Source organism: Gracilinanus agilis, chromosome 3, assembly GCF_016433145.1.
Source record: "Gracilinanus agilis isolate LMUSP501 chromosome 3, AgileGrace, whole genome shotgun sequence".
Taxonomy (NCBI): Eukaryota; Metazoa; Chordata; class Mammalia; order Didelphimorphia; family Didelphidae; genus Gracilinanus; species Gracilinanus agilis.
In genome coordinates this window covers 327,336,230-327,359,834 of record NC_058132.1, presented here as the reverse complement: position 1 = coordinate 327,359,834, position 23,605 = coordinate 327,336,230, and the positions used below count along the sequence as shown (strand labels likewise).

General features: G+C 36.2%; 1 protein-coding gene across 1 annotated transcript; it reads left to right on the top strand.

Moving 5' to 3' along the window:
* The first annotated feature begins 2,848 nt into the window (after nucleotides 1–2,848).
* Nucleotides 2,849–22,437, top strand: MRPS22 (mitochondrial ribosomal protein S22). Its single transcript, XM_044666674.1, has 8 exons — nucleotides 2,849–3,080; nucleotides 4,574–4,737; nucleotides 6,160–6,324; nucleotides 11,948–12,091; nucleotides 13,196–13,279; nucleotides 18,474–18,619; nucleotides 21,018–21,126; nucleotides 22,308–22,437. The coding sequence occupies exons 1-8, from the start codon at nucleotides 2,849–2,851 to the stop codon at nucleotides 22,401–22,403; spliced, it is 1,140 nt and encodes a 379-aa protein (XP_044522609.1). The 3' UTR covers nucleotides 22,404–22,437.
* Nucleotides 22,438–23,605: the final 1,168 nt, after the last annotated feature.

Here is a 23,605-nt window from a genome sequence, read left to right as displayed (position 1 = left end):
CTTTTGTGGGTTTCATAAGAGAGACTGTAATATTCCAGAACTCAATGTAGTCACTGCAGTCATCTGCAAATCAGAGCATTTAGGAAGCCTCATAATCAATAGGAAATCCCTCTTAGACAGTGTATAACTTTAAAAACAAGTTTTATGTATGCTTTTGTGTTTTAAAGCCTATTTCTCAATATCACTCCCCAATAACTTTTATCAACTTAGAACCCTTCATTTTTTTTTTAAGCCCTTAACTTCTGTGTATTGGCTCCTAGGTAGAAGAGTGGTAAGGGTAGGCAATGGGGATCAAGTGACTTCCCCAGGGTCACACAGCTGGGAAGTGTCTGAGGCCAGATTTGAACCTAGGACCTCCCATCTCTAGGCCTGGCTATCAATCCACTGAGCTACCCAGCTGCCCCTAGAACCCTTTATTTTAACAAAGAGAAAAGAATGGGTGTGGACAATGGACAGGGTGTGAACATCAAGACCTGGGAGAAATGGATTTAAGAGGTGAAAAAAATGTGCCCTGTCACATTAGCTAATCATACAGTCAAGACCAGAATGGGGGTGATAGATTAGGAGAACAGAGGAAGTAAAGGAGTTACAGGATAACAGTGAGAAAGAAGAACAAGATGGGGCAGCAGAAGGGAAGTCAGGGCAAAAAATGTTTTTGATTAGATGATTCAAGAGTATATGATCCAGGAGGCAGAACAGTTTTAATTGATAAATTAATTTCAATTAATTTTGATTCAATTGATGAATACATTTCTTCCATATTTATTTGCTGAGGACCAGTTATATTCCTGACTCTTCTAAGTGCCAAAGACACTTGCATAGCATATTGGATACTGAGTTGGTAGTGTGCATATATCTCACCATTCATCAATAATGAAAATAGATCACTATAAATATGCTTGCTAACAGATATATTCCATTTCGTAGGTATATTCCTCCCCTTTTGGTTCCATGTACAAATGCTAGAGAGATGATGGAGCTTAGCTGGGATTCACATCAAAGTCTCTAACATCATACTTTCTCCTCTGTATTACAATGGTTATAAAGCAAATACTAATGTTTTTTCTTCTGATAAATACTTTTCTTACCTATCAACTTCCTGAGTATAAATAACATAAAAAAATATCATTTGAGATATGTTATAAAAAGGTCTCCCCTGCGTCTAAATATCTCTCTAACTGGTCTGCCATGGTTCTGAAATTACAGACTTTTGTATTAAAATGTAACTATACCTAGGAAGGATGATGGAAGCTGTTATGAGCAATTAATTCACTCCAGGAAGTTATCATACTTTTCCGCTTTAGCAGATTGCTGAGAACTTGCTACATGAGACACAGAGTAGGTCAATTTTTAATTGGGAGAAAGTTGAAAAAGAGGTCTACAGCTAGATCTGTGCTCAAAGAAGGAGGCAGATTATATCAAGAAGCCTTTATTAAGCATTGTTACGGCACTGTGATAAGTGCTTAGAATATAAAGGCAAAATATGAACATACATACATACATACATACATACACATACACACACAGTCCCTGCTCTCAGGAAGGTCACAAACTAGTAAAGGAGACAACATTAAAATGACCATATGTAAACAAGATGTATGAAGGAAATATTGGAGGTAATTTCAGAAGGAAGGCACAAAGAATTAAGGACTGGTAACTGCTTTTTTGCAAAAGGTGGAGCTTAAGTTGAGAATTGAAGGAAGCCAAGGGCAGAGAAAAGAAGGGAGAGTGTTTCAGACATGTGAGACAGCTAGTGAAAATGTCCAGCTTCAGGAGATGAAGTTTTGCTTTGAAAAAACAACACCCCTCACAACACCCTGATTTTGCCAGGTTGGTTGTTTCAGGTAGATTATTAACTTTAGCAAAATTTGTTTTACCTGGATGGTGGAGTGCAATAAAAGAAATATTTTGTTGAAGGATATTCCCATAGTAGGCAGCCTTAATCTTTTCCAATCTCACTGCTTCTCCAATTCCACTGCTCTTCCTTCTGTCTTGATTGCTACTTTACAAAAATGAAGATATCAAGTTCATGCAATCTGAATTTCTGAACCCTCTTCCTGTTTCCCTTTACACATTTCCTAAATTTTAGGAATTCTCTTTTTTTCCCTCAAACTCCACATGACCTTTTGTTCATCTACTTTATACTTAAGAAGTTATATTTTGTATTATAGTCATAATAATAATAATAGTGTAAATAATAATGGAGGCTGTTATGAGCAATTAATATAATTAATATACTATAATATTAATAATAATAATAGTATAAATATGAGAGTGTAAACTCATAGAGAGTGGGATCTGTTATCTCATTCATCTTTGTATCTCTCCCAGTATTCAGATTGTTACTGAACTAAAAAATCTCAATTTCTAGTTCTTATTTTCCCCCTGATCACTATGAATTCCCAAAAGCCTGCTGAGCATTTTTTTTTCTTTTAAAATTTTTTTGTTACATTAAAATCTCCAAAGCACACAGACACACACACACACACACACACACACACACACACACACACACACATTACTATAAACTATGCCTTTTGTGTTTCTATTATCAGTTTTCTTTGGAGGCGGACATTCACAAGTTAGTCTTCAAATATTAATTCTGTGGCTATATATAATGTCCTTTTAGTTCTGCTTAGTTCGTTTTTTTCATAATTTCCTGTAGATCTCTTCATGTTTGTTTTTTTTTAATTAACCTCCTTATTATTTCTTACGCACTTTTACCCCAATAAATTTTGTTCAACACCTTCCCTGCTGGACATTAACCTGCAAATGAGAGCGCTGTCAAGGTCGGTTTCACCTTCCACCTGACTCCAATCCCTGTCCCGTCCCGACTACATTTCCCAGCATGCCGCAAAACATATTTTTGTGTGACTCAGGAAGTAAAAGCCCTTCGCTGCCAGGGCGTATGGCTGCTGAAGTCATGGCGGCCCTCAGAGTGCCAGCTGCTTTTTGGCTCTACCGAGAGGCGTCTCGCAGCGTGGGTCTCCTCGGGGCTAAAACCTGGCTCCCGCTCTCTCTCTCGCTGGGGACTGGCGGATCAGGGCCGTCTTGTCGTCGGGCGGGCTCCGAGGCTAGTAGTAAGTGTTCTCCGAATCCCGCCCCATTCCTGTCCTCGCAGCCAGTGCCCAGTGCCGCTCGGTGTTATTCAGCGGCCGGGCTCAGCGTGCCAGGGCAGTCCTAGATCCAAATCCCTATCTTGATGTTGCCGGATTGTGTTGTGTAACTTTGAGCCAATTGCTTCACCTCTGAGCCATCCCTTTCCTAATCAGTAAAATGAGATTGAACCATAAGGGGCAGGTCGGTAGCTCAGTGAATGAAGCTCCAGAACTAGAGGTCCTGGGTTCAAATTTTACCGCAGATACTTTGTAGCTGTGTGGCTCATGGCAAGTCACTTAACCTTAGTGGCCCAGCCATTACAGCTCATCTGCTTTGTGCCTAAGAAGATAATGGGTGTTTTTTTTTGTTGTTGTTGTTTTGTTTTTTTTAATGTCAGATAAGATCTAGTGAGGTTCTTTAAACTGTGTTTCGTTTTGTTTTTAATTGGGGGTCCTTTTATCAAATCTCTTTTCAGAGTAATTTATAAAATAAAATACATAGAAAAACAAAAGAAACTCCTTATATTGAAATACACGATGTCCTAAAAGTCTTAGTGCAGTTTTAAGTTTTAATAGCTTAAATAGCTTCAGTTGTGTAAAACTGCACAGATGTTTTGCTGGGCAGTCAGCAAAATGTTTTTAAAAAGAAAAAAAATTTACAGACCCTGAGTTAAGAAACCCTGAGTTTCGGGGTTGCTTCTAAGTGGAAAGACTAGAGGGAACATTTAACAAGGACTGTCCTCAATTCAAGACCTCTTGTATACACAAGTTCTAGTGAGGGAGACAAAAGGATGAAACAAAAAATGGGTCTTCTCTCCTGGAAGGAAAGGAAAAATAACCTCACCTGTTGATACATCCCATGTTATGACAATCAAGATCAACTTTTTTGTGTGTGTGTGTGTGTGGTTTTTTTGTTTGTTTGTTTGTTTGTTTGTTTTGGTTTTGTGGTTGAGGAAATTTGAACAGAGATAGGAAGCAATTGTCACAAGGCAGCACAAGCAGTAAACTTGAGAGGAGGGATTTGAACCTCCAATTCCAAATCTATTGCTCTTTCCATTAAACCATATGAAACTAATTCTAAATTTCTCTTTTTCCATTCTGTGAGCACAAAGGCTTGGTATCAGACCAAGGTATACTTTTAGGTCACGCATGAAAAGCTGTTTCTGTGGGAGTTCATTACTATAAAAGTATTCTATATTTATAAAGAATTATCTAGGTGTAGTGGCTTACCATAAGATTATAGCATAGTCTTGTCTTCCTTTCCTGCAGCTGTATAGTTGACCTACCTGGTTTACAAATCTGCTTCTCATGCCTTTTGGGAGTCATAATGTGAAAGGAGATATTTTTGTGGGCTTAGATCTCTAAACTGCATATCGTTTTTCTATTGACATGCTTTTGTTTAGATGCCATCTGTATACTTCTTTTTACTGTGGGATTTTTATTAGCTTGTCCTTAACTGAAGTTCATTTTGACAGGTTCATCTTGCTTGGAGACAAAGAAGCTAGAATTTACAGATGAGGAAGTTCAAAATATACTCATCAAAATGACTGGTTTGGATCTACAGAAAGTTTTTAAGCCAGTTAAACAACAACTTAATCCACCAACATATAAACTAATGACGGAAGCACAACTGGAAGAGGTATCTGATTTTTTAAAAATGTTACTAGAAAATCTTAATTGAAAATAATTAGCATTGTTTGGTGCCCTAATAGTATTATTTTCTTTTATTCAAAAAAATTTCATTGATATATTTTGGGTTTTTTATATCATCCAAATTTCTCAGCATATCCATATCCCTCTCCTTTTAAGGATAATAATGAGTTTTAAAATAAGAGGACAAAATTCAGCCAAGATTAAATAATATATCTAGATATATTTGAAAAAGCACAAATGAACAGATTTAATGTTGAATATTTATTTATTAAAACCCTTGCCTTCTGTCTTAGAATCAATAGTGTGTATTGGTTTCAAGGCAGAAGAGTGGTAAGGGCTAGGCAGTGAGCGTTAAGTGACTTGCCCAGGGACACACAGCTAGGAAGTGTCTGAGGCCTGATTTGAACCCAGGACCTCCTGTCTCTAGGCTTGGCTCTCGAACCACTGAGCCACCCAGCTGCCCTCAATTTTTATTTATTTTTAAAAACATTTCTTAATTTCATTTTAATCAGATTTGCACTAACAAAAAGCATTTTGATACTTCTCTACATCCATAATCCCACACCTCTGTAAAGAAAAAGAGATTCCTTTTTGTGTCTATCTCTTCTTCAAGGCCAGACTCCATTATTATATCATTTCAAAATGCTAATTTTTTATTTTGTTATTTTTTCATTGTAGTAATTGTGAATGTTGTTTTCCTATAGTTCATCTTCTGAAGAAACTTATGATTTATGAGTTCAAGGCATATGAATAAGTATTTTCCAGGAGAAAATACTTAAGAATACCAAGGAACATAGTGGAGACAAAACTAGAAAAACTGAGGTGGAATAATTGAAGATTTCAAAATTGACTTATTCTTGCTATGTCTTTTGGACTAGCAACACTTTTTCCTAAACCTTTCTAACTAAAAACAGAATCTTCTGCATTACAACTCCTTTCCTAGAAGGGCATCTTGTTAGCCACTTCTCAAAGGAACATTGGAGGAGATAATTTCTGATTAGCATCTAGTCCCACCACTTAGGCATTTGGATGGAACTTGAGTCTTTTATTTAGTGATCCATTACCTGAAATGATGCTCTAAGTACAGATCTGTTGTTATGAATGTGATTATAATTATCCTGTGGCTTATTAGTTGCTTCTCATCTCAAATATATTTCTGCTTTTTATATTCATAATTGAGACTAAAAGCACATTTACAAAGAGATAACAAAAACCTGATTATCAGTAATTCTACCCATGCACATGAAAATAAAGTTTGATTTGTGACCAGAACTGCTTTTTGCCAATCCTGTCATCAATACCTACTTCTTAGTTTCAAAGTTGATTAGTAAATGATTTCTTTTCAGTTTATAATTTGGGCTTCATTATAGGGTTACTAACCTTTGAGAAAAAATATTTTATTTCGTAGGCCACAAAACGTGCCATTGAGGCCGCTAAAGAACGGTTAAAAATGCCTCCTGTGCTAAAAGAACGAGAGCCAATAAATGATGTATTAGCAGAAGATAAAATCCTTGAAGGAACTGAAACTGCCAAATACGTGTTTACTGATTTAACATATAGCATTCCACATCGTGTGAGTATAATCTCTGGAGACCATTATTTAGAAATGTGATTAACTATTTTGAGCCGAGAGTTAGGACTCAAGTATCACTTGATCCTACTTTCTATAGTAAGTATAACCAAAGCAAAATTGCTGGATCTGTATAGTTCACTAGTAAAGGAAGAGTCATCCTGCCTTTCAGTTTCTGGATAAGTAGAAAAGTGTAATAGTGTTGGAAAACAAAAATCGAATCTGTCTTAGAGTAACCAAATGAATCTTGCTTTAATCACTTAGATCACCAGGTATTCTCTAATATTAAAGATCAATTCTCAAAAGTTGAGCAATAAATTGTACAGAAACTTTAATTATGGCTGTATTTGAGATTGAGGAGTTCTCATTTCATAATAAAATCCAAGAAGAGCACAAATCTTTATAAATTAAGTTTGGCCCATAGCTTTTCTTAACACATAATTCAAAGATCTTGGGCAACCAATGGTGTTAATAGGGAGCAACAACCCTAGAAGAGAAAGTTGATATAGAAGTTTTATAGGAAAAAAAAAATTGGTGAGGGAAGGGAGGATTGATTCTCTTCCTTGACTCAATTGGAATCTGTTGTGGATAATTGAAGCTTTTCTAGAAGATAGCATTTTTTGTTGGGAATTTGTATTTGCTTTTCAAAAGCTCTTGTGTATATCCTATTCCTCTTGGAATTTTCATGCACTAGAGAAATAGTCTGTCATTATCATTACTTTTGGAAGCAACTATGATAGACTAGAGCACCAGGTCTGGAGTCTAGAGGAGACACTGAGCTTACTCCCAATTGTTCTTGTGGATTTTCTGTCTTAGAATTGATACTAAACATACACACACACACACACACACACACACACACACACAAAATGACTTTTGCTAAAAACTTCAGTTAACCCACAGCTTTGAAGAATAGTGATCCTCTAAGTTGAGATGTTGGGTTTTTTTTCCTACTTTAGGCTATAAATTAACTTTGAAAGGAGGTAGAATTTATAGTTTAACTAGGATAAATATCATGACATCCTTTCTAATTCTCGAGTAAGAAAACCATGGCTAATATCCATCTTATACATTAAATGTATTGAATCAGGCTTTTAGCTTATGTAGGAGTTAGATTTCAGGAGATATAACTTGAGAAAGGTATGGGCAATGGTAGAGTGCTACCATATATATGAAAACTTAAAGTACAGAGTCCTTTGAATTGGCACCTAGTTTCTAGGATTGAGTTATTCAAGGTAAATAGTGGTATAATAATACTGTTATCTAGCAATTTGACATTCATAAACTGATTTGGAATTTAGGTTTTAAATTTTCCAAGTACTTAGATAAAATGGCCAAAATTATTTTGGGGAATGCTGTGCTTCTTCAATGTACTTTTTTTCCATCTTTCATGAAAATTTGCTAGGATTTTTTTTTGTTTTTGTTTTTAAACTCTTATCTTTTGACTCAGAATCAATATTGTGCATTGGTTCCAAGGCAGAAGAGCAGGAAGGGGTAGGCAATGGGGGTTAGATGACTTACCCAGGATGACACAGGCAGTTTCTGAGGCCAGATTTGAAACCAGGATCCCCTCTATATTCCTGACTTTCAATCCACTGAGTCACCTAGCTTCCCTCTAGGATAGTTTTTGATGATGTGTCTTTAAAACTCAGTTTAGAATTTTTTAAACTTCTGAAAATTTGAGTTTGAGATCCTTAGTGTCTGGTGGACTAAAATAGTTATTATACCTCTTATACAATGAAAGTACAAAAAAAAATCCCTGCCTTAAACTACCAGTTAGGGAGATTGATAAGAATTTGTAAAAAGTTCAATGAAAGGGTCAGCTAGGTGACTTAGTGAATAAAGAGCCTAGAAATGGGAGGACCTAGGTTCAAATCTGGTCTCAGATATTTCCTAGCTCTGTGATCCTGGGCAAGTCACTTAACCTCAGTTGTCTAGCCCTTACTATCTTCTGCCTTGGTCTCAAAACTTAGTATTAATTTGAAGATACAAGATTAGGGTTAAAAAAAAGGTCAATAATAACAGAGGCAGAATAAGATAGTATGTGATTTATTCCTAAACAAGTAATATAGACAACATATGCTTTGAATTTAGGGAAGATGAAATCCTTCTTGGTTAGAGTGAAACAGAATAGTTTGGAAGTGGGAGATAACAAAATCAGAGAGACCTCTTTGTTTCTGAGATTTATAAATGAGTCTAGCACAAACAGTGTGGTAAACTAGAAAGATACAATTTTTTTTTAATTTGGGGAATTTTTTTCTTTTGTTATTTCTTGAGCTTGATAAGTAAATAATTGATTAAAGTCAATTTGGATTAAAATTAGATGATTATCAAGTCCAAGACAAGAAATTTAAGAACACAAATGATGTTTTTCATCACTGCTGCCTCTTGAAGGCTGGGTTTCAAAAGAGAAAGGCCTCAGAAGATGAATAGCTAACTAAGAAAATGGTATCTGACAATGAGATTTGGGTTTTTTCCAACCGTAACTTAAAAAAAAAACCTATATTCTGGGTTGGAAATACATCTAACAAAAGCAAGCAAATTATATTTTTCTGTAGACTTGCAAGTCTGATCGATATGATGTTAAATTGAAAATGAAAGCAAAAGGAAAAAACTACCCACTTACAAATTCGGAGCTAGAAACCACAAAATTAGCAGCTTTATTAGAAGAAGAAGAATCTCAGCTTAGAGAACTAACAAGAAACAGAAATAAAAATATAACTCCAGATGTCTGTACTCAGCACGTAGGTTATTAAAAAAAAGGGTAAAACTCAGATCTTAATGTCAAAAGGTAAATTCGAACCCCTGTAACCAACTCTTTTTGACTCCATGAAGAACTGTTCATGGGATTTTCTTGGCAAAGATACTAGAGTAGTTTGTCATTTTATTTTCCAGTTTTATGCACCCAGGGGTAAAGTGACTCACCCAGGGTCACACAGCTAGTAAGTGTTAAAGGTCAGTTTTGAACTCTGGTCTTTTTTATTCTAGGCCCACCACCCCTCATTAAAAGACTAGAGAAGGCTAAATATCCTAATTTGACAAAAAGGGAAGAGTAGAATTTTGAAACTATTTAATTTCAAATTTTGACCTGGTGGCCAAAATTCTAGGAATTATTAAAGGTATTGTTTGTGATCATTTGAAAAGTAATAATCCTTAAACATTAGTATTACAAGAACATATCTTGCTAGATTATCTTCAATTTATTTTTATTTTTGGCAAGGTTACTAGATCATTAGAAGATAGTAGTATTGCAGTATATTATACCTGGATTTCAGTAGAGAGACTTACATTATCCTTGTGTAACTGACATATTTGTGCTAAATAAAGCAGTCAACAGATATTTGTTGAGTTTACTATATACCAGGCACTAGAGATACAAAGGCTAAAGTGAAATAATCCTTGCCCTCTAAGGGCTTAAATTCTAAGTGAATTCAGAACTAATTGAATGAATGGATGCAAAGAATACCTTAGTATATGTAGAGATTTTTCATAGAGCAAAATGCCTCTGGTATCTGTCCTTGGACTTTTGCTTTTTAGTTGTTAATGACTTGAATGAAATTTGAAGATGACATGAACTTGGGAAGGACAAGTGACACATGACAAGTCAGGATACAAACAAAATCTTGACAGGCTAGAAAAATAGGCCAGCTAATTAAATGATGATTAAATGGGGGGGAGACTAGGATAACATTGGATCTGGAAGCTGTACTATTTGAGGATCCGTTGTCCTCACAGGATGTTTGCCTGCTTAATAGAAGATTTAGGAGGACGTGGTAGCTATCTTTGAAAATTTGATGGATCATCTTATAGAAGAGAAATTAACCTTGTTCTTGGCACCAGACAGCAAAATCAGGAGTTAAATAAGTGGAAGCTGCAGAGAAGCAGATGTTAAGCCCAATAAAACTAGAAATTTTCAAAAGTGGAATAGATATAGCTTGGGAAGTAGTGAGCTTGCCCTTACTTAAGGTTTACAAATAAATGCTGTATGAATACTTGTTAGGGGTGTTGTAGTGGAAATTCCTATACAGATATAGATTGAAGGAGATGATTTTTTTTAATTTTATTTTTTATTGATTAATTAAGAAAATTTTTCCATGGTTACATTGATTCATGTTCTTTCCTTCCCCTCCTACCACCCCCTCCCATAGCCGACACACAATTCCACTGGGTTTTACATGTATCATTGATCGAGACCTATTTCCGTATTATTGATAGTTGCACTAGGATGATCGTTTAGAGTCTACATCTCCAATCATATCCCCATTGAACCATGTGATCAAGCAGTTGTTTTTCTTCTGTGTTTCTACTCCCAGAGTTCTTTCTCTGAATGCAGATAGTGTTCCTTCTCATAAGTCCCTCAGAATTGTCCTGGGTCATTGCATTGCTGCTAGTACAGAAGTATTGTGCCACATCAATTGTGCCACAGTGTATCAGTCTCTGTGTACAATGATCTCCTGGTTCTGCTCCTTTCACTCTGCATCAATTCCTGGAGGTCATTCTAGTTCACATGGAATTCCTCCAGTTCGTTATTCCTTTTAGCACAATAGTATTCCATCACCATTAGATACCATAATTTCTTTAGCCATTCCCCAATCAAAGGGCATCCACTCATTTTCCAATTTTTTGCCACCACAAAGAGCATAGCTATAAATATTTTTGTACAAGTCTTTTTCCTTATTATAAGGAGATGATTTCTTGAGGCCGTTTCCAACCTTTAGATCCTTTGATTCTTTGATGAGGAAATGAAGCAAAATAGGAAGAATTCGTTTCTTTTAGAAAGCATTCAAGTAAATATAAATGGTACTTTGGTTGTACCATTGGTACTTTATAGTAGTGGTGTCAAACTTAATAGAAGTGGATCCCTGAAGGCCTCATTGATTTGGAAAAGCACAAGTTAACATGATCTGTGTGGTATTATGTTTTTATTTGTTAAATATTTCCATTTACTGGGTGGGGAAAGGGGTCTTAAACCCTTACTTTCTGCCTCAGAATTGATACTAAGTAGATAAGGAACTAGGCAGTTCAGGTTAAGTTACTTGCCCAAGGTCACACTTCTAGGAAGAATTTGAACCCAGGTCCTCCTGACTCTAAATCTGGCTCTCTTCCACTGAGCAATCTAGCTACCCCTTCTAGTTACTATTTTTTAAACATCTATACCTTCTGTCTTAGGATCAATACTAAGTATTGGTTCCAAGGCAGAAGAGCTGTAAGGGCTAGACAATTAGGGTTAAGCGACTTGCCTAGAGTCACACTGCAAGGTTCCAATTACCATTTAATCTGGTTCCAGTTGCATTTGGGAATTTTGCTAGCCTATTTTACACCCTTGCTTTATAATACAAGTTATTTAAGTCAAACCAATTTCTTTTAGCACTTACCACACTATAAATATTATATTTATTGAATTTACTTTTGAAGTGGCTATTTTTGAGTTCCATAAAATACAAGTTTTAACTAACTAAGGATGAAAAGCAAAATTTTGTGAAATCTTTGTAGTTTCAAAAATAACTCTCTGTAATCACTTTTTTTACATTGTTGATTGCAGATTGCTCTAATAGAGGAGCTTAATGAGACACTGAAACTAAAAATACACCCCTAAATTTCACCTTTGATTTGTTTTCAAATACAGGAGCGTTTTATTGTTGTCAGGGAACCAAGCGGTGTTCTGCGAAAAGCTTCCTGGGAAGAACGAGACAGAATGATACAGGTCTTTTTCCCAAAAGAAGGTCGTAAGATTTTTCCACCACTGATGTTCCAGGAAGAAAATCTTCTGGTAAGGTGACTTTATCTATCTATTAATACCTAAATATGGTTACATATATGTATAGGTCTGCATCATATGTCATCAGAATTGCAGTAGCTCAAAAATAAAAAGTGAGATGTGCAAATTTAGAGACGTCTCCATCCCAAGTGGATTCTTTTCCAGGGCTATTTGTACCCAACCTGTGATAGAGCCTTCTGAACTCATATTGGGCCGATCAACCACAGTTGGATATGCTGTACATTGGCCCAGACATAGTGATATCATTTTGGTCCTCTTTGAATATAAAGTACAACCTCATGTACATGCATGTGCAAAACCCTGTAGCAAGTATAGATTATTGCTCATCTGCACATGTGCTATTTACATAGGCATTTTAATTAGTTCATAATCATTGCAAAGTTATAATCTTCATTACTTATGGATTTTAGTACAATTTTTCCACTTCAAAAAATAGCCACCAGTTTATCAGTATTCACATACTTCAGCTCTTTGGCATGGATTTGGAGACTATATCAGAAATCAAAGGGCTGAATACAGAGACTGCAGACTCAGGTTCTCACCCTGTCTCTGAAACATAACTAGTTTTGTAACCATGGATAAGTCATTTAATCTTTTTAAACCCAATTTTTAAAATGAAAATAATTTGTACTCCTACTCAGCATTGTTGTAAGGAAAATATCTTTTTTCCTTTAAAAAGTTATATAAATATTTTCTTTAATTTTAAAAGCCAGACCTGTGATTTAATTATAGTAGGAAACTCATAGTGTGAAAATTTCCCACTCTTGCAGATCAAAGTATTGTCATAGGGAATTGCCTGGGGTACTGAAAGGTAAAATTAATTCTCTTTTAACACAACTAGTGTATGTGTGTCTATGAAAGTCTTGAACCAAGTCTTTTACAAGATCAGCCCTTTATTCACAGTATCATATTGCTTTTTGAATTCTTATTATTAATATTATTCACAGTATCACACTGCCTTTTCAATTATTATTATTAATATTATTATTGTTGTTGTTACAGTATACATTTTGATAGAAATACATGTCATTGAGTAGAGCAGTTTTTGATCAGTTGTGTTCTTCTAGTTATAACTGATCTTTTGCATCATTCTAGGCTTTGTTCCGTCAGGATCGTCACGAAGATATCCTCAATCTCTGTATTGCACAGTTTGAGCCAGATTCAGCTGAGTATATTAAAGTGAGTATGTTCAATAGTTTGAGAAATGATAGGAAATCTATCCTTAAAATATCACATGTAAACAAGATTTCTGAATTCTAGCAAACAGTGCTTCATTATAAATTCCAGCAATAAGGAAGTATTTTTGGTGAATTATAGCTGGCACAAAATTAGAAGTACTGCATTGCATATTAAAATCCCCAAACACATAGCATTTGCTTTCTGACTGTTCATAAAGTTTGGTTCAGTTATTATAGAATTTAGACTTAGAAGGCATCTGCTCTAACCATTCCCAAAACAATATCTTCTTTAGCATGTGCAGCAAGTGGTCAGCCAGCCTCTGCTTGAAGACCCATTCCACTGGGATAGCTTAAGAGTCAGGAAGTTTTTTCTGGTATCAAATCTAAATGTGCTTTTTTGCAACTTAAAACCAGTGTTTCTTCATCTGCCCTTTGGAGGCAAATGGAACAACTCTTATGCTTCACTCACATGACTGTCCTTGCCGCTGTCATGTTCCCCTAAGTTATCTCTTCAAGGTAAATTTCTACTTCCTTTACCTATGAAAGTAACATAGTATGGAGAAAATAGCACCGACTCAGGAATCAGAGAACCTAGGTTCAAATTTTACCTCTAAAGCTTCCTTTGTGACCTCAGGCAAGTCACTGTGCCTCAGCCTCCTTATCTGTAAAACAAAGGTTTTGGATTAGATGATTTCCAAGGTCCTTTCTAGCTCTATATCTATGATTCAGTGATCCTTAATTCATCCTCATCTGACATGGATGGACTCAAGACCCTTTAATATCTTGGTTGCCCTCTGTCTATTTTCTAGCTTATTAGCAATCCTTCTAGAATTGAACATAGTGTTTCATCTATGGTCTAACCAGGCCAGCAGTGTTCTAACGTGTCAAGTTCTGATTTTTTCTCCATTGTGTTAGCTCTCCCTTCAAACTTTGTTTCATCTGCAGATTTGATGATACCATCAATTTTTTTCTTATTGTCACTGACAAAAATATTAAGCAGCTTGGCCAAACAGATCCCTGGAGCACTTCACTAGAGACAATGAACTTGAAGTTGACATTGAAACTTAAAACTACTCTTCAGGTCCAGAATGCATCTACTTATATTATCATCTAATCCTTAACCCATATCTTTTCACAATAATTGTAGAGTTTGCTTATCAGACAAGCTAGGCAAATTCCAGACATAGCAACCCTGCCTTCTTATTCTTTGTGATCACTACCTTCTTGTCTAGATGATAAGTAACCACCTTTTTAAAGAATTTTCCCAAGAATCAAAGTCAAACTCATTGGCTTAAATTGCAGACTTTTCTCTTTTCTTGAAAATTAAAATATCAGTCATTCTCTGCCCTGTAGAGCCTCTACTCTTCTGGTTTTTTTTTTTGTTGTTGTTGTTTGTTTGTTTTATATGCCCCTGTTGGAGCTCTGCAGTGACATCTATCTGTCAGTCCTGTTGGTACCTTCTTGCTGTCTCCTTACTTTTCTTAGGGATCCTTACTCTATTAGCCATTTTTGTTCTGTCTTTTCTGGTCTAGACTTCATTCTTGGCAGAGAAAAAAAAAAAGCAAAATAAGAATGAAACAACTTTGTAGTCATTTATTGTCTCTCCAGGCTCATCCTCCAATTCCATTTAGTAGTGCTGATCCTTTCCTGAACCCTCTTTCCCCCCCAATATAATCAAAGAAGACTTTTTGTTATCTTTGACTTTCTTTGCCAGCCTCTGCTCATTCCAAGCTATAGCTTTCCTGACAGAAGACTGTGGTACCCTCATATATTTGTTTTTTGTTTTCCATCTTTACTTCCATCTTTATACTTGAATTTTTAAGATCTTGTTACGATTAAAAATGATAAAGATTGATATAATAATATAAATTAGTATTTTAATTAAAGCCATGGCCATGCTGGTAAAATATATATAAGACTGCGCCTGTAAGAATTCAAACTGCCTCCGCCATTTTACCTTTTGTACCTTCCTGCGCCTGCTAGCTCAAGAGGGCTTACTTTCCGATTTCCTCTCATTTAAACTGTCCTCTGCGTGGTGATGCAGGTGTCCCCACGCCCAAAGAACCGGAAACGGAAACCCGTTGGACCACGGGAAATGTAGTTTGATAGTTCCCATGTGTCCATAGAAAATATATATACTTTTAAATGGCATTTCCCAAATTTCAATTAACATTCTAAATTCATTAAATGAATGAAATTTTATTTTAAATGCTTATTATTTGCTCAGCACTTGCTAAGTATTGGAGATACAAGTACAAAAGCATGACTTTTCCCCCTTTTACAAGTCCCTGCCTTCAAAGAACTTAGATTCTAATAGGAGGAAATAGCACAGATATGGATATGGTAGCCAGGGAAGTATATTTGGTCTGGATGAATGGATCAGTTAGCACACTTGATTGGAAGAGAGCAAGAGGCTTTTTCCAGAAGAAATGATGAAATTGATTTCTTTACTGCTCATAGGTGAGAAAGAGGTAAAGTATAATATGTAACAGCAAAGGTGGATGGCAAGAAAATGGCTAATGTAACACAATGGGTCTAGGGCTGACTCTATTGTGTGCTCTCACCAATCAGAATAGCAAGGCCTAATTATAATTGTCAGCTCCAAAGCTGAGCAACTAAGTATCTCTAGGGCATGGTCTCTTTAAGTCTGGTTCAGATGATGCAACCACAACAAAATAGCACAAGAAGTTGATTTTGGTAAAGCCTGGTCTGGTCTAAAAATAATGGTTGGTGAATTTTCTGAATTTATCAGTCTTTTCAGACAACTCCCATTTTTCCTCCTCATTTCAATTGTTTCTTTTCGTGATTTGAGATCTTAATTCTTGAGTTTTTTTTAATCTCTTCTGGTCTGACTTTCACTGTAGGACTTCGTGGGTTCATACCTATCTTCTGAATCTTTTGAACTGTTTCCCCCAAATCTAGGGTGCATATCAGAGTATGATACCCAACTTTCTTCTCCTTATATCAAACTCTAGAAGAAAGTGGTCACTTCTGCAAGATTTCCATCACATCCACCATAGCAATTGTTAATGAGTTAAGAGTCATAATTTGAATTTGCCTTTCCTGGTTTTCTATCCTTTGAAAAATGAAATTATAATTATGGCAAGCCAAAAATTTATTAGCTGTTCATTTTTTTCAGAAAGCTCTAGCAGATGTCAGATAACTGAATTCTGTAAGCATAATTAGGTCATGTCCCTCTGCCACAAATGCTGTTTCCATAACTCTTCATCCATTTTGTCTTTATTTTCAGGTGGCCTGTAGTATGGTCTGATGATAAAATCACCTCTGATTCTTCTCCCATTGATATTCCCAAATGCTTTCTATGACACTTAAACATGAAGTTCATGGATTTTCACACAAGTATATCTTCTAATAATATAGGGCTCTGCCTCCTCCAACCCTTTGCCCTTCACCCACTTTACCTTCTTTTGAGTAAGGTACACCCATCCAAAGCTATCCAATAAGGGCATCCAAAGCTATCCAATAATTCTGCTCCATGCATGGACTTTATCCCTAGAAGTCTTTGATTAAAGTAAAATTTGCTACCTTACATTAAGGCCTCTAGTTTAATTTCGCTAAATTTTGGTCATTTCTAAGTGGACATTTGAGACCATGCCTCTTTTAATTTTGTCCCCTGTAAACTTTTGGGTATTTAAACTGCTCTTCTTCCTTATCCATTGTTTTTATTTTCAGATTGCAAGATACTAGGCAAGTATTATCAGCCCTCATTAGATTCTGCTGTCACTGGCCAGGAGTCTGTGTATTTCTATATTTTAAGCAATGGTACAGAATCCAAATCCCATTCTTTGATATTATTTTCTTGGCCAGTTGTTCACTTTTCAAATTATTTACTGATTTCTCTTTTTTCATCTCTTCATTGGATAGTAGTGAGGAAAATGAAACCTCTGCCCCTATGTCTTTTTTGTTTGTTGTCAAAGATGTCAGTATCTTAGCTTTCTTTTGGCTATATCGTTTGTTCCCATCTGAATCATCACAAGTGAATAGTAGTCAACAATTTTGATAAATCTTGGATGTTTTGCTCTTGTGTCTTGAATATGTGCCTAGGAAATAAGGCCTCACTATTATCAGGTAGGCGGATCATGACCTGGGTACTTCTAAGAGGGAATCACCATCCACCATTATCCTTCCCTTCTCCCTCTGACCATTACTGAATGATCTCTTGCCTGATCTTTTAAATTACTCTGTGTGTGTGTGTGTGTGTGTGTGTGTGTGTGTGTGTGTGTGTGTGTGTGTACACACATATATATATAATATAGTCATTATTTCTATTTGCTATTTATGTGGTCTTTGACAACTTAATTTCTCTGGGTCTTGATTTTTCCCATCAGTAAAAGGAGGGTTGAACTATATGACCAGCTCTAAACCTGAGAGTCCTAAAATAACTTTCATATTATTCCTATAGATTTGTAGTTAAATTAAGGTGCTCAGTACCTTGATTAATTATAGTCTGATTAAAATTTCTAGTTTAATTTATCACAATCTAGAATATACCTGATAGAAAGGTTATTCTATTTAATATCTAAGGCAAATAATTTTCCTCAGTGAGATTCTTGTTCTGTTTTAAATAGACCTCATTGTATTTAAATTGATTAAATCCTAGGCACAAATTAATAGTAGTTGAGATCATCCTTTGCATGTTTGGTTTTATGGAGATTTATGTGAAAAACTTGTCTTCAAAGAAATAGATGCCAATCCAGGAACACAGTTTAGCCACTTAATTTTTTTTACATGATGCAGTCTTTGATTTTACTACACTTTGAAGAGTACAGCACACTGGAATTTGAATCCTCTGCCAACTAACTACTTCTTTGATCTTTAGTTTCCATTTTTTGACTAGAACCTGTGATTTCATTGCTATAGAGAAGTACTAATGAGGAAATTCCTTCTATTAAGATGCATCTGAACCTACTCCATAACTGGAAGGTTTAGTTATCTGGAGCTCAGAGTTTAACCAACTTGTCCAGCACAGCCAGTACATGTCAGAGTCAGATCTTGCCCCCATGTGTCAAGACTCTTGACACCAGTTCTCTGTCCCCAAGCCTTTGCTTCCTCATTCACAAAATGAGGATATTAATACTTGTACCATAAGTCTTATGGGGCTGTTGTGAAAAAATTGCTGTGTTAATTAGTGAAGCATCAGTATGAGTATAAACATATTGCTTTATTATGGATAGATTCATCACCAGGCGTATGAAGATGTAGAAAAACATGGTAAATATGACCTTTTGCGTTCAACAAGACACTTTGGTGGAATGGTGTGGTATCTGGTAAATCAGAAGAAGATTGATGGTTTGCTGATTGACCAGATTCAGAGAGATTTGTAAGTAATTAACCTTTCTATTGCAAATCTTTAAGTAGGATATTGTTTTCCTTTCACAGGTTATTAGGTTTTCTATTCTGTATGTAAATATGTTTATAAAAACCAAAGTCTAATCAAGCACAAAGAGATACAGAATTACATGAGCAATGTCAACTCTATACCAGCAGGTGTGGTTACAGGATAACTAAACAAAGTTTAGTTTAGAAGAAAAGATTGTAACAGCTTTTACTAAGCTATTTTTTACCTTTCTGATATATTCTGAAATATTTCCCTTTAAATGTTTAAATATTTTACTTTAAACGTTCACTTTAAAAATCACTATACTGGGGATGCAGCTGGGTGGCTCAGTGGATTGAGAGCCAGGCCTAGAGATGGGAGGTCCTAGGCTCAAATCTGCTCTCAGACACTTCCTAGCTGGGTAACCCTGGGCAAGTCACTTAACTCCATTGCCTGACCCTTGCTGCTCTTCTATCTTAGAACCCATACATAGTATTTATTCTAAAATGGAAGGTAAGGGTTTAAAAAAAATCATTATATTGGTGCATTGTTCATTGTATGTTTATACTAGTATTAAATTATTATATCAGATGTATATAATATGCAAAGCATACATTAGGTTTGAAAGTAGACTAGATGACTTCTTATAGTCTTTTTACAACTCCGAGTCTATTTAAATAATTCTGATAGTACTAAAAAAACTTGTAAGAATCTTGTAGTTCTAAGGGATCTAGTCCAATACTCATTTAAATACAAATCTTGACTATAGGTAACTAGAATGTAGTTTTCTGGCTTTGTTGAAGACCCTCAATGAAGAGGATGCTTTCCTTTTGGAGACATCTCCTTCCACTTCGGGGTAGTTTTTATCTTAGTAAAAATTTATTATTATATAAAGTCTAAATAAGTTTGTTCATCTTTGACCAATGGTTCCCAAACTTTTTTGGCCTACCGCCCCCTTTCCAGAAAAAATATTACTTAGCGCCCCTGGAAATTTTTTTTTTTTTTAATTTTAATAGCAATTAATAGGAAAGCAAGTTAGCAGCTTTAAAGTTTTTTATCCTGTTAGGAACTTACTGTAGAGCAGGAAAGCTTGAAGAGCCATGTAATAAGCAGCCTGGTCTCAGCTGAGGGGTTGGGTCATTCCTTCTCAGTGGTTAAGGCACTCATCTTGAGGAGTACACTGCCCTGTTTTCTTTGACAGGAATAATCTGAGCTATTTTTTAAGATAATGAGTTATTTTTCTCTACAAAGAAAAGAAATGCATCCCATTCCAGAGTGTCTTCTGATTAAGAGTGCTTCCCTCAAGTGAAAAGGCTCTAAAAGGGTAGTTTGGGGGTACTACTTCCTTAAGGAGGCCCAAAAAACAGGTTTCATAAAAAAGATTCATAATTTGTTGAACTCTAGGTATTTGGTTGTGCTATTCTTCTATCTATAGAGCTATGAGGCAGTGAATGATAGGAAAATATTGGCATCGTGAAGAAAAGATTGTGTGATGATTAGGTGTGGGTAAAGCCGGGGAATTTTAAATGTTTTTGCCTGATTTTCTAAAAAATGTTCGTGTTCTTGATTCTGCCTTCTATTGTGTGAACTTTACACTGTAAATAATAATAGTGGCTTCAGAGCCTTAGCCTTAGACTCCACTAAATGGGGGTATGATCATCCACATTGCTTCTTGGAGCCTCAGTTTCCCTAGATCACAGAATTAGAATGTCTAAATTGAAAAGAACTCTTAGAGGTCATCTAATCTAATTGGTCCAGCGCCTTTAGAGCTGAAGAAATTGAGACCCAATCATATAGTAAGTCATTGGCAGAGCTGAGGCTTGGTCTTGGGTTGGGGCAGGGAGAAATAATTTAAATACTACAGGTGCTTCATACATCATTTCATTTAATAAGCACATCCATTGGGTGATCAGAAATCAAAACATTAATCTGTTCCAGCTCCTGGACAGTAAGAGAGGGAAGTTTGGAATAAAAATAAACATGTGTGTCACCTTGTTCAGGAGACACATTGGTTCAGCCCCACTTCATTCAGCCCTTATAGCCAATCCTTGTCCCAGAAGCCCAGATTTTGTTTGCCCTCTTGATCCCTCCCCCTTCCTCTCTGTCCTCACTGGCCAATTGCCAATCTCATGCTAAAATGTGCTTCTGACACCTAGTGCTAGTGCTTGGTTTTGTGTGTGTGTGTGTGAAGAATCTTCTAATTGGAAAATGTAAAGCACATAGTAGTACTTGTTATTGTTATTTATGACTGGGCAGATTTTAAATGCTGATTTGTAGAATGAATATCACACTTGGATATAGACTGATTCTTTTAGTTTTAAAATCCCCCAAAAAATCACAGATAAAATCTCCTGATATGGTATGAAAGTTGATTAAAATATGAAACTTTAAAAATTTTCAGAATGGATGATGCTACAAGTTTGGTCATTTTGTATCACATGCTCCATCCACATGGACACTCAGCTAAGCAGGCTAAAGAGCAAGGAGCTGAAGGATTAGACTTAATTAAGGTAAACTATGTTATTTCTTAGTGTCTGCTTCATATTGATAATTAAGTAACGAACAATTTCAAATAGCTTGACTATCTTTAGAGACCATGCTTTAAAGTCAACAAAGGAAAAGGCTTTTTAAAGGGGGGTTAGATTTATTTCAGTTTTTTGCTATGAAGACATGGTAAATATTGAGAAGGTGGCCCTGATTGGTATTTAAGTAGAAAAATATCAATACTGTAGTTTGGATAATAGAAACAGACACTTCACAGGGGATGATGCACACACACATTCTTCAGTTCTGTTCATATTTAGGTGGTAGTCCAGTGCCTGAAGCTTATAAGGTGGAAGCTAGAATAACTACTTGAACAAAGCTCCTTCACTGTACTGTCACTGAGCAACATTCATAGGGTCACTGGTAGGCCTAACATGTATAGAGGAAGAACATGAAAGGTAGAAGGGGTAATACAGTGCTAGAGGCATAAATGGGCATGGATACCTTGCAGGGTAGTATTCCTTGGCAATCCATTACAAATTACAATACATACAATTACAATAAATCTGGCTTCTCAAAAGGAAAAAAAAAGCAGTCACTTGTTGCAAGATATTCTTCCCCGGAGTTCCATTAAAGTAGTACTAGAGTTTAGAGCAGTGGTTCCCAAACTTTTTTGGCCACTGCCCCCTTTCCAGAAAAAATATTACTTAGCCCCCTGGAAATTAATTTTTTTTTAAATTTTAATAGCAATTAATAGGAAAGATAAATGCACCTGTGGCCTATCACACTGCTCTCCTGGATCGCTGCCACACCCACCAGGGGGCGGTAGTGCCCACTTTGAGAATCACTGGTTTATAACTAATGTCCCTTAAAACTTGCCTGTGTGGGCTGGGAGCAGATAACTTGCTCTGTCAAGACTTAAAGGGGGCAGCTAGGTAGCTCAGTGGATTGAGAGTCAGGCCTAGAGACAGGAGGTCCTAGGTTCAAATCCAGTCTCAGACACTTCCCAGCTGTGTGACCCTGGGCAAGTCGCTTGACCCCCCCATTGCCCACCCTCACCACTCTTCCACCTAGGAGCCAATACACAGAAGTCAAGGGGTAAAAAAAAAAAAAAAAGGACTTAAAATAGCACATCTTAATATTCTTCATGGATTACTTCACCCACTCTAAAGGTTTTTCTAAGTTACAACTTCTTTTTCTCCCACAGGTCTTCGCAAAAACAGAAGCGCAAAAAGGAGGCTATATAGAATTGACTTTACAGGCTTACCAAGAAGCATTCAGTAGTCATTCTGCAGCTTCCTAAAGAAAGTACTTAAATAAATTATCTTTTTATTAAATATTGTCAAGATTTGTCTTGATTTCATGTTGGACAGAATGTAATAAAAACAATTACATTTTTTCCCCAGTCAGGGTTTGTTAGCAGTTGCATCAAGTCGTTCTTATTTTAAAAATGTAGATATTGTCTATTATTGTTAAAAGGGAAACGAAAATCCTGTATCATCTTTTTTAATGGCCTATAGAGATAAAATGAAGTTGTGAAGTTCTCTGATGGTTACTTATAAAGAAAGGAGTTTGTGTCTGTAGAAAAAGGGCAGTTCACGCAGAGGCCAGGATAGATTAGCAGAGTGCCTGAGGGATTCCTATCTTGGGCCCAACAGCAGAGTTGTAACGGTAAGACATTAAGCCATCATTCTTCATTGCCTTAACCTCCAAATCCTGGCCAAGGGTCCAAGACTTTATTAAATTAAGACAAAATGAAATCATCTAGCCCAGCATTTATTTTCATGGACGAGTTCCCAAAAGAAATTTTTGTCACATCAGCGATGTTACATCAGTTAATGAGCACCTATTATGTGTCAGCCACAAGGGATACAAGAAAAGTCCCTGCCCTCAGGAAGTTTAGATCTGTTGGGTGAGATGTGTCTATATATAAAAAATGGATATAGGGGGATTTAGGTACTAGCAATTAGAGAGAATCAGGAAAGGCTTCATGTAGAAGGTGATGCTCGAGTGGATTCTTTTTTTTTTTTTTAATCCTTACCTTCTGTCTTAGAATCTGTGTATCAGTTCCAAAGCAGAAGGTAAAGGACTAGGCAATGGGGGTTAAGTGGTTTGCCCAGTCACAGAGGTAAGAAGTGTCTGAGGCCAAATCTGAAACCAGGACCTTGTGTCCCTAGGTATGGCTCTCAATCCACTGAACAGTGAGCCACCTACCTGCCCTCTAATTGATCTGAGTCTTAGGAAAAAAATAAGGACCCTAAAAGGTGGTGAAGAATGACTGCATTACAGATATAGAAGATGGAGTACTGAGTATGAGTCATAATTCATGAAGGGGTGTAAGGTATAATTTAAAAAGTTGGGAAGGCAGGAGGAGGCCAGGTCACAAATAGCTTTAAATGCCAGAAGTACTTGGGATTTGATCCTAGGGAAGATACTTATTTCAGGTCACACAGGACATAAATTAGAAAACCCAGGTGTTGGGTATATACCTATTACTCCATGTCA

Bases quoted from the DNA above. Each gene is read 5' to 3' on its own strand.
- MRPS22 (XM_044666674.1), top strand. From the start codon at position 2,849: ATGCCGCAAAACATATTTTTGTGTGACTCAGGAAGTAAAAGCCCTTCG. The intron at 4,738-6,159 runs GTATCTGATTTT...TTTATTTCGTAG, and splicing joins CGGAAGCACAACTGGAAGAG to GCCACAAAACGTGCCATTGA. The intron at 18,620-21,017 runs GTAAGTAATTAA...AAAAATTTTCAG, and splicing joins GACCAGATTCAGAGAGATTT to AATGGATGATGCTACAAGTT.